Source organism: Setaria italica, chromosome III, assembly GCF_000263155.2.
Source record: "Setaria italica strain Yugu1 chromosome III, Setaria_italica_v2.0, whole genome shotgun sequence".
Taxonomy (NCBI): domain Eukaryota; kingdom Viridiplantae; phylum Streptophyta; class Magnoliopsida; order Poales; family Poaceae; genus Setaria; species Setaria italica.
Genome location: NC_028452.1, coordinates 3,707,001 through 3,724,067, shown reverse-complemented (window position 1 = coordinate 3,724,067; position 17,067 = coordinate 3,707,001). Strand labels below are relative to the sequence as shown.

General features: G+C 42.4%; 3 protein-coding genes across 4 annotated transcripts; 2 read left to right on the top strand and 1 right to left on the bottom strand.

The window, feature by feature from the left end:
* Nucleotides 1-139: 139 nt before the first annotated feature.
* LOC101783069 (protein GOS9) lies at nucleotides 140-967 on the top strand. The gene is made up of 2 exons (XM_004960402.3): nucleotides 140-424; nucleotides 534-967. Exons 1-2 carry the CDS (start codon nucleotides 212-214, stop codon nucleotides 768-770), a joined length of 450 nt encoding a protein of 149 aa, XP_004960459.1. The 5' UTR covers nucleotides 140-211; the 3' UTR covers nucleotides 771-967.
* Nucleotides 968-2,565: 1,598 nt separating this feature from the next.
* Nucleotides 2,566-4,750, bottom strand: LOC101783469. 2 transcript variants are annotated; one of them, XM_004960404.2, is made up of 3 exons: nucleotides 4,541-4,750; nucleotides 4,235-4,443; nucleotides 2,566-3,822 (listed from the first exon to the last, which is right to left on the bottom strand). In XM_004960404.2, exon 3 carries the CDS (start codon nucleotides 3,784-3,786, stop codon nucleotides 2,779-2,781), a length of 1,008 nt encoding a protein of 335 aa, XP_004960461.1. In that variant the 5' UTR covers nucleotides 3,787-3,822; nucleotides 4,235-4,443; nucleotides 4,541-4,750; the 3' UTR covers nucleotides 2,566-2,778. The 2 variants fall into 2 exon arrangements, with proteins under 2 accessions (XP_004960461.1, XP_022680624.1); XM_022824889.1 differs by having other exon boundaries at nucleotides 4,546-4,750.
* A 9,346-nt stretch (nucleotides 4,751-14,096) lies between these two features.
* LOC101780786 (transcription factor SRM1) lies at nucleotides 14,097-15,261 on the top strand. The gene is made up of 3 exons (XM_022825045.1): nucleotides 14,097-14,405; nucleotides 14,499-14,530; nucleotides 14,775-15,261. Exons 1-3 carry the CDS (start codon nucleotides 14,097-14,099, stop codon nucleotides 15,259-15,261), a joined length of 828 nt encoding a protein of 275 aa, XP_022680780.1.
* The last annotated feature ends 1,806 nt before the right edge of the window (nucleotides 15,262-17,067 follow it).

Here is a 17,067-nt window from a genome sequence, read left to right as displayed (position 1 = left end):
TGACCCCTTTGGCATTCGTGTACATTACTGTATAGCAATGCCTTCAGTGCATATGAACCAACCGAAGGAAACCTTGCGAATTCCAACACGAGGCCTCGCTCAATGGTTATATACCGCACGTTCTGATCCTGCACAAAACACAGCGCAGCCGAGCTGAGCACCAGCCTTCGTTGTTCATCATCTCGCCTTGCTGCGGCGGCGGCGGCGGAGAATGGAGGGGCTCGTCAAGATCGGGCCGTGGGGCGGTAGCGGCGGCGACCCGCGGGACGACATCGTCGCCGCCGGCGTCGCGCCGCACCGCCTCCAGAGCGTCGTCATCCGCTGCCAGGGAGCCGTCGACGCCATCTCCTTCACCTACGCCGGCGTCGACGGGGCGCCGCGCATGGCGGGGCCGTGGGGCGGCTCTGGCGGGCAGAAGCACAAGGTACGTTCCATCTGCAGTTCCTGCTCCTCATTTGCTCATCATCACGACGTATGCATCTCGTAGTTCTCATAACTCAAGCAATTTTTCTTTCTTTCTTGGTGGCAAGCAGGTCAAGTTCGGCGCGGGGGAGTTCGTCAAGGAGATCTCCGGGACGTACGGCCCGTTCGGCGGCCACACCGTCGTGAGGTCGCTCACGTTCGTCACCAACGTCGGTAAGCACGGCCCGTTCGGCAACCCGGGGCAAACACCCTTCAGCGTCCCGGTGCAGGACGACGCCCGCGTCGTCGGGTTCTTCGGGAGGTCCGGATCCCTGCTGGATGCCGTCGGTGTCTACGTGCATCCGTAAAGAGAAGTGACAAGACATCGCCTCCGGGCTCCGGCCTTAAGGAACCGTTGCAGTGATATCGCGCCTCCGAGTTGCCACCTCAATTTAATTTCCAGTTGGGACAATAGTATCAAATATATATTATATATGCAAATTACTTGCAGTTGTAGGCCCTTTAAAATATAACCGGAAATATTCTATCACACTCGAGTGTTTTACCTAGAACTGAGCATTATGTGGGCTTGATCGAGCTCAGGCTAGCAAAAATAGCTTGATTCATTTCAAGCTGAAAATTTGTGCCCACGAAAATTCTTTTTTAGTTGTAAGATATAACCGGAAATATTCTATCACACTCGAGTGTTTTACCTAGAACTGAGCATTATGTGGGCTTGATCGAGCTCAGGCTAGCAAAAATAGCTTGATTCATTTCAAGCTGAAAATTTGTGCCCACGAAAATTCTTTTTTAGTTGAAAGATAAATGAAAGTAATTGTTTGGGTGGGCTCAGGTTGATCCAATTTTTTTAACTTGGTTTCGCTGACCACGCCTGGCTTGGCCGTTAGCGGGTTCGGACTGGGGAACCGGATCAGGTCGGTGGGATTCGAACACAAGTCCTGCATGTTGGGAGCCACCGAGCGCACCATTGACCTACAAATTTACCTGTGATGAGATCCAAATGTTAATCTATTTGAACCGGATTGAGCCGGCGGTTCAACCGGCAAGACCAATCAAACTGTGAACCGAGAGCCTGGCCGGTTCAATGTCCGGTCCGGTCCTAATAATTATGCTTTTACCTCACCCTCACAACTGAATGTTCTATTGATTGGAAATAATAAAAGAAAAAATAAACAAATTTACAGAGAGTTGAAAAAAAGCGAGAAATAAAAAATAGGACAAGAGGGAAAATTACAGGGCATTAAGCCAAGATTCCATGGGATTGACGAGGCTAGGCTTTACTCTGCAAAACTAAGGTTTCTTTTGCAAGAATCCACTGAGGGGTCTATATCCTTGAAGATCCAATCATTTCTCGTTGTCCAGATACACCATGTCATGCAAATGATAATTTCCATGAAGAGAGGAACTCTATTTCTTGTTGTCCAGATACACCATGTCACGAGAATATGAGAATGGTAATTTTCACGAACTCCCAATTGCTGCTTGATATGTTTGAAGATTCAAATATCAGCCTTGTAGTTATCATCAAAATGCCAATCGATTCTCAACATACTTTTGCAAGTTTGCACACACTATGAGAGTGGCAGTGTAGAAAGAGGTGGGCTGCCATTTCAGGCCTTTAGTAGAATTTATTATTCATTTAATAGAAAAATATATTAGGTAGGGAGGCCATGGCCCCCTTTGGCCGTCAAGAAGCTTCACCCCAGGCTACTGACAGCGCTCGATGCAGCGTTCAAGTTTCTGAACCGCCATTGTTCATCAATTTTTAGTCAGACTCAATCTCCAAAATACTTTGAACTTGTATAGACTTTTGAAGATGGCATATAAAGCTACAATTGCTACATACTCCACTCCATCCCAACTCCTAAATTATTAAAATTTAGTTGTTTTTGCTTTTCTATGTTCATACATTTTATTATGCATCTAGATATAATATATATTTAGGTGCATTAACAAAATCTATGAATTTAGAAAAATCAAAACTACTAATAATTTGAGATGGAGGGAATAGGTTTTAAGGCCAGAGGTGGTTTGGTTTGGAAGGTAAACTTCTCTGGAAGAAATACACAGTTTCAGGCTTGTCTTCCAGTGTTTCAAATAGTTTAAAGATCAAACACAATCAACTTGTGTTGGTGTCTTGGCTTGAGACTCGAGGAACTTGAGCTACTCTAGATTATAGACCAAGACACATGTTACAATTGCTACATTGGGTCTTTCCAAGGTTTATATACAAAAAATAATTAAAGTAAGACTTAAACAGTGTCTTTTTTTTCCCATAGAAAAGTATAGAGTTCTGAGATTACATTGAATCTATCCAATATAAAGATAACTGCTTAGGCTGTTCAGAATTTCAGATCATGTGTCTGTAGGGAGTAACCAGAATGGCGAACGCAACGGCATCGGAAAACCCTTGTCCCTGAATGGCCGTTGCTCTTCCTCAGTGCCATTCTCCAGGTTGATGACATGTAGATAATTCTCGGTGATGGCCAGGTGATTCAAGAAGTAGATGGAATTGCCACAAAGATTGTTCTCAGGAGTCACTTTGCAGGAGGCTCCAAAGTTCGAAAGCCCAATCCTATCTCCACCTAGAAGAAAGACTCGATCATCACCAATCCTGTCCACCTTGCACCAAGCTGGCACCGAGAAATCCATCTTGTACACTGCGAATTCGGCAATTTTGTGCACGTTGTCGCCGTCGAAGAAGATAACAACAAGGAAAAGCTCGCCGTAGGACCCAACTAGGTAAGTTGAGCACATTGGCATGCTCAGAGGCAAGTCGACCATGTCCACCTCAATGGTCGCAAGGCTTGGATCAGGGTTAAACTCAATTATCCCCAGCTCGTAGCCTGTAAGCTGGAAATAGACCTTGCCGTTAACAGCAGCGACACCATGACGTCTCGCTATGTGCCTCTCCCGAGGATTGTCACGTGCATCGAACATGGTGAGGGTGTAGCTGCAGGAGTCCCATTTGCTTGCTCCAATCTGGCAGACCCACATCTGGGTGTCGTCAAGATCAAGGACTAATACTGCACAACTTGAGGCAGTGGGCACATCAGAGAGCAAACACTTGCATCGGCTGGGGAAGTCCTCCTCCACCGCCGGCAACTGAATCCTTTCGCTGTCTTGGGGGCGCCATAGGAATGTCTGCAGGGAAGCTCTGTCCAGGGCAAGCACCCAGCCTTGGGGGGTCTCAAAGCAGCGGTAGTCTTTCACTCCATCGATCGCGTGAGCGAACAGGGACTGCTTGGAGATGCTGTACAGCGTCTGGGAGTCAACTTGCTGAGTTCCCGGATCATGAACCAGGATTGGCAGAGCACTTTCCAGCTCAAAAGTGGAGTCTGAGTTGCTTGATGGGTTTTGCATCCTGTACCTCTTCTGCAGTTGACTGAGGAAGTATATCTGAAAAGGAAGAAAATTGAGGGCAACTTAGTCATGCTGCTACTCAATCATAAGAACCGAAACTTCGAAATGGGTACCTTAACTAATTCAGCACACCAATTGTGCATTATGAGCAAGTTTTTTGACCTAGTATTATATCGAATGAAATCAGCAATTGAGGCAAAGCATGCTATTTACAGAGAAGATTACCATAGAACAAAAATGTCCTTTTTTTTTTGAAAAGAATGATTTCCACCATACATACTATTACCAAGCAACAAGGTACTGCACAAAGTTGCTGCAATCTACGAGCAAGAGATTTTTTTTTTTTTGACGAGAACGAGATTGGTCTTATTTGACTGCCCTTGAACTACAACGCCGTAACAGGAAATTAAAAAGAATCGAGTCAGGTCAATGGGAAGAGTAGAATTACCTGGCAATTGCACCAAGAAGCCCCTACAGGCGTGGGATTGTGCAGCACCTCCGGGGTTTGGCCTTACAAAGGTGGCGCGACGGGTTGTTCTTCTCGCAAGTGCCTAGTAGAATCCCATCGCGTCCTTAAATAGAGGTAGCCACGGCTCCCGCCACACGATCGAAGCCGAGTCCGGAACCTGATCCGGTGTCCATATGGGAATCCGATTCCTATTTGCAAGAACGGCAGCAAATCGGATCCGAAGAGGGCGAGGAAGGAAAGGGCCAAAGAGGCAGGGAGGGGGAGGGACGGATCAGCGAATGGTACCATACTGCGTCGGCTCGTCGCCTCGCCAGTCACCCGGTCGCCCCAAGCTCAGATTCTGACGCCTGAGTTGCGCCGCCGTCCGCCGGAGAACCGCGCTACGCTATCTCTGTTGATCTTTCGAAAGATTCTTTTAAGGTTTTCGATTGCTTTGAGGTTTTTTTTTTAGGGTCAAGGGGGGATCCCCACCTGAATTTCATTACTGGGGCCATTTGCTGCCCAAAGCCGAACAGTTTACATTGCTTTGAGATTTGTGTGTAGCAACATGTTACGATCGTGTTCGGGAAATGGGGAAAGGCAAAATTGGCCAGCGGACACCATTAAAATGTATCTTTTGCTGTAGGCCACTGAAAAAACTGACTTTGCTACAAGACACTACTATTCTTATGTAAATTTGCTCTAGGATACTGTACTCAATTTTAATTTTAGGGGTCTTTGATACGGGGTGCTAAACTTTATGAGTGTCACATCGAATGTTCGGATGCTAATTAGAAGGACTAAACATGAGCTAATTATAAAACTAACTGCAGAACCTATATACTAATTCGCGAGACGAATCTATTGAGCCTAATTAATCCATAATTAGCACATGTTTACTGTAGCAGTATATTGTTAAATCATGGACTAATTATGCTTAATAGATTCGTCTCGCAAATTAGACTCCATCTGTGCAATGAGTTTTGTAAATAGTCTATATTTAATACTTCTAATTAGTATCCAAACATCCGATGTGACGGGTACTAAAATTAGAAGGGATATCAAAACATCCCTTAATAGAAAATTAGAGGTGTACCAAACACCCCCTTGATAGAAAGCTACCAGACTTCACTAGTTTACCCCCGCCTCTCTCTTATCTGCCCCCGACTCCAACCGGCCGAGTTCTCGCCGGAGCGTTGCCGCCGGCTCCGTCTTCTCCAACCCCGGCCAGCTGAGTCGGCTCCGTGCCCGCGCGCTGTCCGAGCTGCCTTCTCCCTCCTCCTTCGCGCCCGCATGCGCCTCGCAGCCGCGCCCCCTCCTCCCCGGCTCCCCGCGCCTGGACTCGGGTTGCCGTGCGCGACAGCACCGGCCGTGGCGAGCCGGCCAAGCCGCTAGCAGGCCGGCCCTTCCACCCCGGCCTCGCGCGGGCGCACAGGGAGCGCCGGCCATGGCGAGCTGACCAGGCTGCAGGCTGGCCCGTCCGCCCCTCCCTTGCGTGCGGGCGCATGGAGCGGGAGCGGCGGCCATGGCTGGCCGCCTGGTCCGTCCGCTCCTCCCTTGGCGCCCTCTCCTCCATCGCGTGCTGCTTTTGCCTGCACTCCAGGCGCTATTTGGTGGTTCGTTCATGATTGAACCGCATGCTTTTTTAGTACGGACGCGCATCAATCTCGTGTTTTACTAGTGCGGTTGTGTTTTGGATTTCTGAAAATCAGCTTGCATTTTTTGCATCTTGGGCCTTGTTTAGTTGCCCAACTTTAGGGTATCCAAAATACTGTAGCAACACTGTAGCGTTTCGTTTGTATTTGTAAATTATTGTCCAAATATTGATTAATTAGGCTTAAAAGATTCGTCTCGCAAAGTACAACAAAACTGTGCAATTAGTTTTTGATTTCGTCTACATTTAGTACTCCATGCATGTACCGCAAGTTTGATGTGATGGGGAATCTTCTTTTTGCATAGTGCCAAAGTTGGAATTTGGGGTGAACTAAAGGGGCGTTTGGTTCCCTTTGCTTATTTTTAAGCAAGGGTCACATCAATGTTTAGATACTAATTAGGAGTATTAAACGTAGGCTATTTACAAAACCCATTACATAAGTGGAGTCTAAACAGCGAGACGAACCTATTAAGCCTAATTAATCCATCATTAGCAAATGTTTACTGTAGCAACACATTGTCAAATCATGGACTAATTAGGCTTAATAGATTCGTCTCGCCGTTTAGCCTCCACTTATGTAATGGATTTTGTAAATAGTCTACGTTTAATACTCCTAATTAGTATCTAAACATTCGATGTGACGGATACTTTAAAAATAAGCAAACGAACCAAACCAGGCCTAAACAAGGCCTTGGAGTTTCGGGTTTGATGTTGATTGGTTTGAAGTCTGTCGAAGAACTCCGCCGTGCACGCGGCCGCAAGCTGCGCAACCTGGGCACCTGGCAGGTGAGTCCACGCCTGCGACGGAGTTCCTCGGCGAAGGCGAAGGCTGTCAGTGGTGCAGAAGCGGACGGAGAGGATGAGTTCAGTTGGGAATAGGCAGGGTAGAGTTAATACTTTGTAAATTTTTTATGCATTCTAGGACTTACACGATCATAAGATTTTAGTTTGTTTAAATTTGAAAAACTCATTGATTTTTTTAGAATTAGAATTTTTCTAAGTCATATTTATTTTATTTCATTCAAAATCCCTCTTCACTTTTGGTCAAAATTAGAACCTAAACCCATTACCCCACGGTTGAAATCGAATCGAAATTGCTTCATTTCAATTCATGAGAATAAACGATACCGGTGCAACCAAAATTAATGTAGTAAAAAATCCTTTCGACTTACAAAAATAGATGCTTTAAAACTCCTCTACATCGATTAGTGCTTAGTTAAGCGGTTCCGTGGATTCATAAACCTTGGGGGAATCTCTAAGGGAAAAGATACGGCTAATCCGTGCACTTGCAGTTCACAATTTAGCATGCTAACTGCCATCAACAACTCCCTCCAATCTTTTGTTCTAAGAAAGTGCCGTGCTTCGAATTCGGATTGGGACGGAAGTTTCCACGACTCTTAGAGTTCAACGTTCTAACCGGTTCACTTGGCAATGGAATCAGTTAAACAAGCGGTGGAATAAAATGAAGAAACCAAATTAGTCCGAGAGAAGGAAACAAGGCGCGAGTGGGATGCCATAGACTATATGCACACGCAGAGCCCGAGTCCAACCTATGGGAAGGGGTGAAGTACTAATTAGCAAGTGAATCTGGATGAGTTTTTATCTTTGGAATCAATAAAATCATTAGCTTAATGACTATATGTCCATATGGAAACGCATGAAATGCAAAAATGGCAGCGGGGAACTGTCCACCACGCATGGCAGTATGTAGCTCCTCCACTGTTGATATGTACCTACCATTTGTTGTTGAAAGGCAGCAACGGACATGATGTTCGTGGCAGTATGTCATCTGTTTTGGATACAGACGGCTAAAGTTTAGCACCTGTCATATCGAATGTTTGGATGCTAATTAGGAGTATTAAACATAGTTTAATTATAAAACTAATTGCATAGATGGAGTCTAATTCGCAAGACGAATCTATTAAGCCTAATTAGTCCATATTTTGACAATGTGGTGCTACAGTAACCATTTGCTAATGATGGATTAATTAGGCTTAATAGATTCGTCTCACGAATTAGCACATGGTTATGCAATTAGTTTTATAATTAGCTTATGTTTAGTCCTCCTAATTAGTATCCGAACACCGATGTGACACTGCTAAACTTTATCACTTGGTATCCAAACACCCCGAGCTAATTAAATAAACTGTGTTGTGCCGTGATTAAATAGCTGTTTTTTATTTGTTGAAAGACAACAAGCTGACATGGTGATTTTTGGTCCATTTTTTGTCATGACTAGTGTGTACTTATGATTCTTCTTGAGATGCTACATCTGAAAGCATTAGTTCTTGTAACAGCAGCTAACGTGTAGATGTTTATGCGTGCGACACGTAAGATCCATTTTGTCATCATGCCAGTGGTAGCATGATGCACGATGCATACCAGCACGTCCACGTCATTGGTATGGTGCCATGGTGCTAGATAAATAAATAGGCATGGAAATTATATAGATATGATCATTCATGTTAAAAGTTAAATGCTAAAATGATGGTACACTACATTCAATAAACTTAAGCAGTTAATTCATGAATTACTTGTTTTAATGTAGTAAGAACACTAATTTAGCTTGTTTAAATTTCAAATAGATTTAGATATATCTATATACACATACACACGCACATGCTATCTTTAAGAGACTATTGATTGATATGAAGATATTCTTCAACGACAAATGAATGTACCTACATGACCCAAAAATCGGTTGTTCCTAGGAAAATACAAACAATATATATATGAATATATAGTGAAGATATACTACATATTAACTTTGTTTTTCACTCAAAGGTGTGAAGTAACACAAAGCATCTACAAACCTTCAAAAGCGAGATGTGTGGGCTGCGGCTAACTAGTCGTGTGTCTAAAACAACATAAAATTCATAGAAATATTTTTTTCCTAGCCTGGTTAGATGTTAAGCCAGCACTTATACGAAGTACAATGCACACAAAATAACTTGCGTGCATGCAAATAGAATATCCCATGAAAATCGCTAATCATGTACATTCTTTGATCACCTAGAACTTGAGAAACAAGAATACCAAAACATAATTATATACAGTTCTAACTACCCATTATCAAAAGCTGACATTCACTCTCAAGCTCATAGTATACATATGTACAGAAGACAAAATGAATAAGTACCATATTACAGAGAGGATCTGATCAGTTCATGATCACGTTAAAGAGATATATTTCATGTGCTTGTACATTACTAAGGATAGAGTCAGCTGATAGTACCTAATCCAGACATGGTTTCCTATCATCCTATGATCTACAGAACCAGCTGATTTGTGCCGTTGTTTCTTGCATTACCTAGAGAACATCCTCTCAATGAAAGATAAAATACCAAAACCATCGCATGAAAAGATTTGCATATGTATATGGGATTTGAATAGTTCAGAATATTTTATGTAGCAGCAACAAATAAACTAATAATACATTCTATTAGAAAGAGATATATCTATCATGTGGCTAAGCATTGTAGTCGTGAAACTTCACCACAAATTAACGATGGAGTCAAATAGCCAACCCAAGCATCGTATTTTGCAATCCTGTGTGCTCGAGAACGGTGGCAAGTGGTGGTATGGCCATGTACAACCACACATTTGACTCTCAAGATAGACATGCATTCACATATCCCTAGACACAAAACTAGGTAGGCTGCACCAGTGTTTGTCCATTTGTACTTTATGTCCATCTTGTGCATTCATGTAATTAATACTATGTACATGTTCATGTCCATTGTGACCTGCGAGAGAGCAGCCTTTGTGCTGCCAAATATTCATACCTAGGTGAGAGATGTGCCTGAACAACATATATAATAAAATTGAGATATTCCCTAACAAATAAAATTGAGATATGGATATGCATCACTTGATATATCTTTAATTTATCATTAAGAAATTATTATCTGACTATCAAAGTTCATACAATTAATTGAGACTAGGACAAATAGATTCACTACAAGGCCTATAAATAACCGGCCTTAATGTTGCCATTCCCCATTCCAACCACCCTATTTTTAGTTCTTCCTACTACTAATTATTGTGTAGGATGTACTCAACCCAACAACCCATAGATCCCAAGCTCAATGGTGAGTGGAGTGCCTCCGAGATGGTGCAAGAAGCGCCTCATAGTCAAGTAATCATTCCACAGCAAGAGAGGCACCACAATGGGAGGTTTTGGACCATAGAGGAGCACAGGTTAATATTTTTTAGATATAAGTTTATCACGCATACACATAATTTTTAACTATTTTGGAAAATTCATGTCACATATTTCTTGTGGATTAGAACACTTATTAACCATATGTTGTGGGGTTTTTATTAGATCAGTTGCTTAGATCTGATTTTTGTCTTCACTAATCTTGAGATTATGATAGGAAAGATCTGAATTAGTATCAAATAGGTTCATCCTAAACTCACAAATATTTCTCACTACAGGCAGTTTCTCCATGGTCTGCGCTGGTATGGCCTTGGCAACTGGAAGAACATCTCCAGGGACTTCATCACCATCAAAACACCGGTGCAGGTGTCCAGCCATGCACAGAAGTACTTCTGTAGGCTAGAGCGCACCTCCAGCAGCTATGGATCCAACAGCCAGATCCAAGGCAACCTAGTTGGTTGAAGATGATACATTGCAGGCTAAGTCTTGTTGGCAATGTTGTATACAGGGCTATCAATAACTCATTGCGATACACAATGCAATGATCTAGTATCGACCTAATCCTAATATATGTAGGACACTCCGTGTTTACTATGTTTGTGGTTTCTCTTTATGTTTGTCGTTCATATATCGACAATGAATTACCACTACCATACTTACTATTATATAATTATGTATTCTTATTGCTGGATGTGTTATTTTCTTCTGATCTGTGTATATTTTGTTGTAAGACATGTTTGATTAATTCATGAGAGGGCTAAATAATACAAATGAAATCAACAAAGATGAGAAGTATATGATCATAACTTCACAGACATATGTTTCATGTTTTAAGCCATTATTAGGAACTATACATGTTTATGTAAGGATTGACAACCCGTTAAGTTGAGAAGATTTAGGATCTTGGAACACAAGAGAACTTGCTAATATTGTAGGATGGAGAGATGTGCATAATTATACTAATGAAGAGGATAAAAAACAGCAGTAAAACACCAAAGTACAGAATAATAGAACAGAGAAGCAAATAATTAAAAAGGAAAAAGACGACATGCCACCAACACATAAAGAGAAAAAAGAACTGCGAAAACAGAACTCCCCCTCCCCCTGGCGATGGCGAGAGACTTAATGGATTCAATCTAAGAAGCACAGATAGGTAACAGATCATAGGTAGGGGCTGAATTATAAAGATGCTATTATTTTTCATTACCTGTACGCACCATGCTGAGGCGAGTGATCAGCATGACATTTTTTTTTTGCCAGATTTGCTGTCGTAGATGAAGACCTCCTGTCTGCCATTATTCCCAGGTTGATCACATGGACAAAGTTGTCCCCGAAGGAGAAGTGGTTCAGAAAATATATGGAATTACGGGTTACTATACCTCGTAGGGCACTGGGCACCATCATTGCCGTCGGTGCAGGCCGTGCCGAAGTTGGAGTGTTCGCTCCTGTCTCCGCCAAGGAGGAACGCACCACCATCGCCGATGGCATGCAGCTTGTCCATCGTGTAGCTTAGATTATTTTTTAAAGAAAGGATCCTTTTTCCTTCTGATCTTGCCTCTTGTCCTCCTCCTGTATTCCCTCTAATCAGGTTTACCTGATCCATAAATGTTTGGAAATTGTTGTTTATCGGCAATGAATTTCAGGCAACCTTCATTTGTTGTCGTACTTTCTCTAAAAAAACATGGCAGCATCACCCAACTGTACCCATTGTCACACTTACTGCAAGTGTTGCTTCATGAGTAGAGTGAGGTTCACAGTTAACAAGTGAGCAGATTGAGGTTCAAGTTTGTTGTACCGCATGCCTCGCGCATCACATATATGCAGTGTGCGATCATGTTCAATTTGTTTTCAGGTTCACAATGTGGTTTATTTATGATTCGAGAGGCTGAGAGATTAGATTATGTTCCAAGTAAACGTTCCATTGGTAAGAAAAAGTAGCACATTATTAGAACTATAGCACTTGCACAAGCAACCATCAAAGTAAGGGCATGACTTACTCCCGTAATCCCGTTAGAATGGAAATAGCATGCCTACTAGCAGCACTAAATCTACACCTGCTGGCAACGGAAGTCGGCTCTATACACCTATGCTGTCCAACAGCAAATCGAAACACTGATGATTGGGTATTTTGAGATGCTGCACTAAGCTAAATTCAAGCAGAATATGATAGAGGAGGTTGTTATGCATTCTGATTCCGCTTCAGTGCACGAAAGGCGTCGCTAGCCTAGAATTTTAAGATGTTGGAGTAAACCAAGATACTATGATGGAGGATCATAGCAGAGAGACATATGACCAAAGAAAGTACTCCCTCCGTTCCAAATTGTAGGGCATAATAATATCTATACACCTAGAAAAGACAAAACAACCTACAATTTAAAACGGAGGGAGTAGATTGGAGATTTTTGAGGGGAAGCTCGTGTGATAGGAGCAAGCCAAGAAGATGCGCCGTTATATGCACAAGGGCAAGTGGCCCCTGATGGAAGACCTGGCTGCGAGGTACAAGAAATAACGTCATCATTTCCTAGCAGGTTTTGTGATGAAAGTGATCCTTGGACATTCTAGTTATAATTATGCATGTCTATCAAAATTTTGGTTTTGGGACCTATCATAGTACTCTGATTACGTAAGAGGTCAAACAATATCTAAACCTTTGATTTCAGGAAGATAAAAGAAAAATAGAACCATCGAACAGGAATACCAGGACCATGGTATATATTCTAGCTAACAACCCATATTATGAAAGTTAACTTCACTCTATAGAGCCTGTTTGGTACCACTCCACCGGCTCCGCTCCACGCGAGAATCCGGGGAGCGCTACCAAATACGTCTGCTGCGACTAGCTCCACGTCTGAATAAGTGCGAATCAATTCACTCTTTTCACTGTGAGGCGGGAAGCGGAAAAAACCTGCTTCCCACACTCCGCACCCGATTACGCCTCTCTCCGCGCGCCTAGTATGCTACCCCACCGCACCTCTGCGACACTCCCGCACCTCCATGCTTACCTTGCCTCCCTGATTCGGCTTCGGCCTGCACTACTGGAGTCGATTTCGCAGCCGGGGTGCTCGATTCGCGGCTTGTAGGCCTGGCTCGGTTGTTGACAAACCACTATCGGTGCACTACGATGACCCATTATCCAGGTGAGTGCCTCGTCGCCCGCCGCTGCATCCTCCGCTCGCGACTGGAGGAGGAGACCGAGTCAGGATGGTGCGTCCAGATCTAGAGGATCGATTCTTTTTTTTTCTTGTTAGATGTTTTCTATGATTCACAAAGAGGGTTAGATGAATTGATTCACTAGGAAATTAAATCGAAATCAGGAGCAGCAGAATCGGGACGAAGAGCGCTGCTAAAAACACCCATAAATCAGACAAAACTATTAAGTGTCGTATCACAAGAAAAGATTTATATCATGTGGTTAAGCATTTAGTCGTAAAACTTCACCACTGACGATGGAGTCAACTAGCCAGACCATATGTTGGTTTTGCAATCCTATGTACTCGAGAATGGTATCAATGGTTGTATGGCCATGTAAATCCACACCTTTTAGCCTACAGATAGACAAGTGTCCACATGTCCCTAGACACAAAACTAGCTAGGCTGCACAGGTGTTTGTCCTTTTGTACACTTAATACACTCTTGCCTATGAATGTAAGTAATAGTATGTCCATGTACATATCCATTGTGGCCTGCTAGAGGCATTTCTGCATGCCAAGGTGTGTACAATTGTTGCATGTGTGTTATCAGTTATCACAGTGTGAGCTCAAAGATATGTGCCATAACTACATTGTATCATTAAGATATGAATATGCATGGAATATCTTTAACTTATCATTTAGAAATCATTGACTTGATATCTTTAACTTATCATTAAGAAATCATTGTTTGCCTCCCAAAGGAACTCATACAATTAATTAAGACTAGGACAAATGGATTCTCTACAAGGCCTATAAATACAAGGCCGTATGGTTGCCATTCTCCTCATTCCAACAACCCTATTCATAGTTCTTACTACCAAGTATTGTGTAGGACGTACGCAACCACCACAAAACATGGATCGTAAGTTCAATGGTGAGTGGAGTGCCTGTGATATCAAGATAGTGAAATCACTCATTGCTAGTCGCAATGCCAACAACAACTATGCAGATGACTTGAACAAGAAACACAATGACATTGTGAATGACATCCAAGCACGGTTCCCCTGGAAGGAGAGAGATCAGGTAATTGAATTGTATGTTGAGCTCGTGGTGGAGATGATTAGTCCGACACAGAGTGGAAATCAGTTTGTGGTGGCAACCAACAACTCGGTGAATGATAACTTTGGGATTCCTGTGGAGGATCCAAACATGGATACGTTGTATGCCTATATGTCAAATAAGACGCCCGAGTCCATGAGGATGGTGGTTGAAGCTCCTCAGAGCCAAGCAATCATTCCTCAGCAAGAGAGGCAGCAGAAGGGGAGGTTTTGGACCATAGAGGAGCACAGGTTAATAATTTTTTAAATATACTTAACCTCGCGCATACTTATATTTCAACTATTTTGGAAAATTCATGGCTCATACTTTGTGGATAAGAAAAACTTATTAATCATGTGGTGTGAGGTATTGGTTATGATCAGGTTCTGAGATCTGATTTTTGTTTTTACTAATCTTGAGATTATAATAGGAAAGATCTAATCATTATCTCACTAGCTATTTCATCCTAAACTCACCAATATTTCTCACTTGCAGGCAGTTCCTTTGTGGCCTACGCGAGTACGGCCGCGGCAAATGGAAGGACATCTCAAGGGACTTTGTCACCACCAAGACACCAGTGCAGGTCTCCAGCCATGCGCAGAAGTATTTCCGTAGGCTGGAACGCACCTCCGAGAAGCAACGCTACAGTATTAATGATGTTGGCCTCTATGATGCTGAACCTTGGGTGTTGAACAACTCTTCCAGCTGGGAGGCGCTCGCCTTTACTGGTGATGCATATAACCCAAACTTCTATGGGACCGGCAGGCAGCTTTCCACCATGAACAACTTTTCACAGGTTTGGCCACCCTTCCTGTATGGTGCTGATCAGGCAAGCAGCAGCCAGGCTACTACATGGGCTGGCCAGCAAATGGGGGCTACAGCTCTAGCACTGGAGGGGGCTGGAAGCCAGATGGCCTGGACTGGCGATCAGCAAGGAGATTTTCTCCCTGAGCAGTGGATGGACATGGATAAGGAGTATTAGTAACTAGTTGTTATCTATGGTTTAGTATCCTAATACAGGGCTATGAACATTCATTGCGATGCATATGCAATGAACTAGTATCGATGTGTTCCTAATATATGTATGACAGTCCGTGTTAATTATCTTGTGGTTTCTCATCATGTTCGTCGTTCATATATCGACGAACATTACAACTACCATATTTACTGTTATATAATTATGTATTCTCATTGCTGGAGATGGTATTTTCTTCTGATCTGTGTATGTCTTGCTATAAGAAATCAACAAAGATGGGAAGTACAAGATCATAACTTCAGTGACATATGTTTTATGCCGTAAGCCATTATTATTAGGAACTATGTTTTGTAAGGATTGACAACCAATTAAGTCCCACATTTGGTTCAATCCATGTGTGGACAGAAGATTCAGGATCGAGGAACACAAGAGAACTCGCCGATATTGTAGAAATAAATCTAAATACAATTTAGCTTTGTGGCAATGTTGAAGCTGCTGAGGAAGAAGAAAAAGGAAGAAAGAGATGCCAATGTTTGGGAATAAGAGTGGCCCAAATGTAGTGCAGGAGCATGGCACAATACCAAGGATCAACTGAAGAAAGCAAGGGAGGAGTTGGAATAAGCTAAAGAAGGATATACATGATTTTTTGACGTAAGCAGCCTAGAAGACTTTACATTTGGATTTTTCATGTAGATCATTGTAATGTATGTGACCATGGAATGTGTGCACTTGACCATAGTTTAGCCGTGTATTATTTTTCAAATTTGTCTTGTAATAACTTTGTGAACAAATAACTATTTATTGTGATGGGAGCATGGATTATTATTTCATCAAATATAACTGAATGGATATACTCTATACATTACATACCTATGATAATCTACAAATTCTCCATATGCTCACTTAAGCTCAACAATCAGAGGAGAAAGAGATTACATACCTCAAGAAGACTATTAGTGGAACGAAAGCAATTGTGTAGTTGGTGTGAAACAATTTTTGGCAGATAGATAAGATGACACACCAATTAAATATATTGAAGTTAGAAAATCATCCATGGGCCACTGAAAACACCATATAATAATAAAAAGTGCCTGGGAGCTAGAGGTGTGGCAAAAATAAAATAAATTTTTTGATATGTGTACTCCTGTTTAAGAGGAGGGAGAAGACCTCACATAGTGGGAGCTTACTACATAACGTCAGCACCTTTGGTTTCTTGCAATGAAAGAACTAGCAGTAAAAGGAGGCACATTTGTAACATCAATTTATAGCTAGAACCAATGGTTCAAATAGATTACCACCATGGGCTCGTAGGGGACTTTTTTATTACTAGAGATGGTTCTTAGCTACAAACTGACAGTAAACATCACTACACTCAAGCCACTAAATGCAATCGGTCGCTAGAGTGCTTTTATAAACGTCACTAGATAGCCTTATTACAGTAATGAGATAGCAGAGAACAGGTTGTTTCCCTCCAGGGACATCAAAATATTCGTAGGAAGGGAGCAAAAATTAGTGTTAAATCTTCCATCACTTAGAACAAAAACCCAACATTTTCTTTGCCTTCCATACATGGACATAGTCCTTCGGACGACATAGCAACACTAGAAGTCGCATTTGCAACTTTGCCGTCCATTTAAATTGAATACCAAACCTTAGCTAGGTTGTTCTTTTCAAAGGAATAAGTTACTACAAAATTTCGATTGAGCTATCTCCCTCTATGAAGTGATCAGGTTCTACCCAAGCTTACTTTCTTTAAAGTTGCATCATTTTTGTTTCATCCATGAATACAGGATTCATACCATCTTTCTCACT

Coding starts and splice junctions, on each gene's coding strand:
- LOC101780786 (XM_022825045.1), top strand. CDS start 14,097: ATGGATCGTAAGTTCAATGGTGAGTGGAGTGCCTGTGATATCAAGATA. Junction 14,406..14,498: donor CAAACATGGATACGTTGTAT/GCCTATATGTCA, acceptor GAGAGGCAGCAG/AAGGGGAGGTTTTGGACCAT. Junction 14,531..14,774: donor TGGACCATAGAGGAGCACAG/GTTAATAATTTT, acceptor TCTCACTTGCAG/GCAGTTCCTTTGTGGCCTAC.
- LOC101783469 (XM_004960404.2), bottom strand. CDS start 3,786: ATGCAAAACCCATCAAGCAACTCAGACTCCACTTTTGAGCTGGAAAGT.
- LOC101783069 (XM_004960402.3), top strand. CDS start 212: ATGGAGGGGCTCGTCAAGATCGGGCCGTGGGGCGGTAGCGGCGGCGAC. Junction 425..533: donor CTGGCGGGCAGAAGCACAAG/GTACGTTCCATC, acceptor GGTGGCAAGCAG/GTCAAGTTCGGCGCGGGGGA.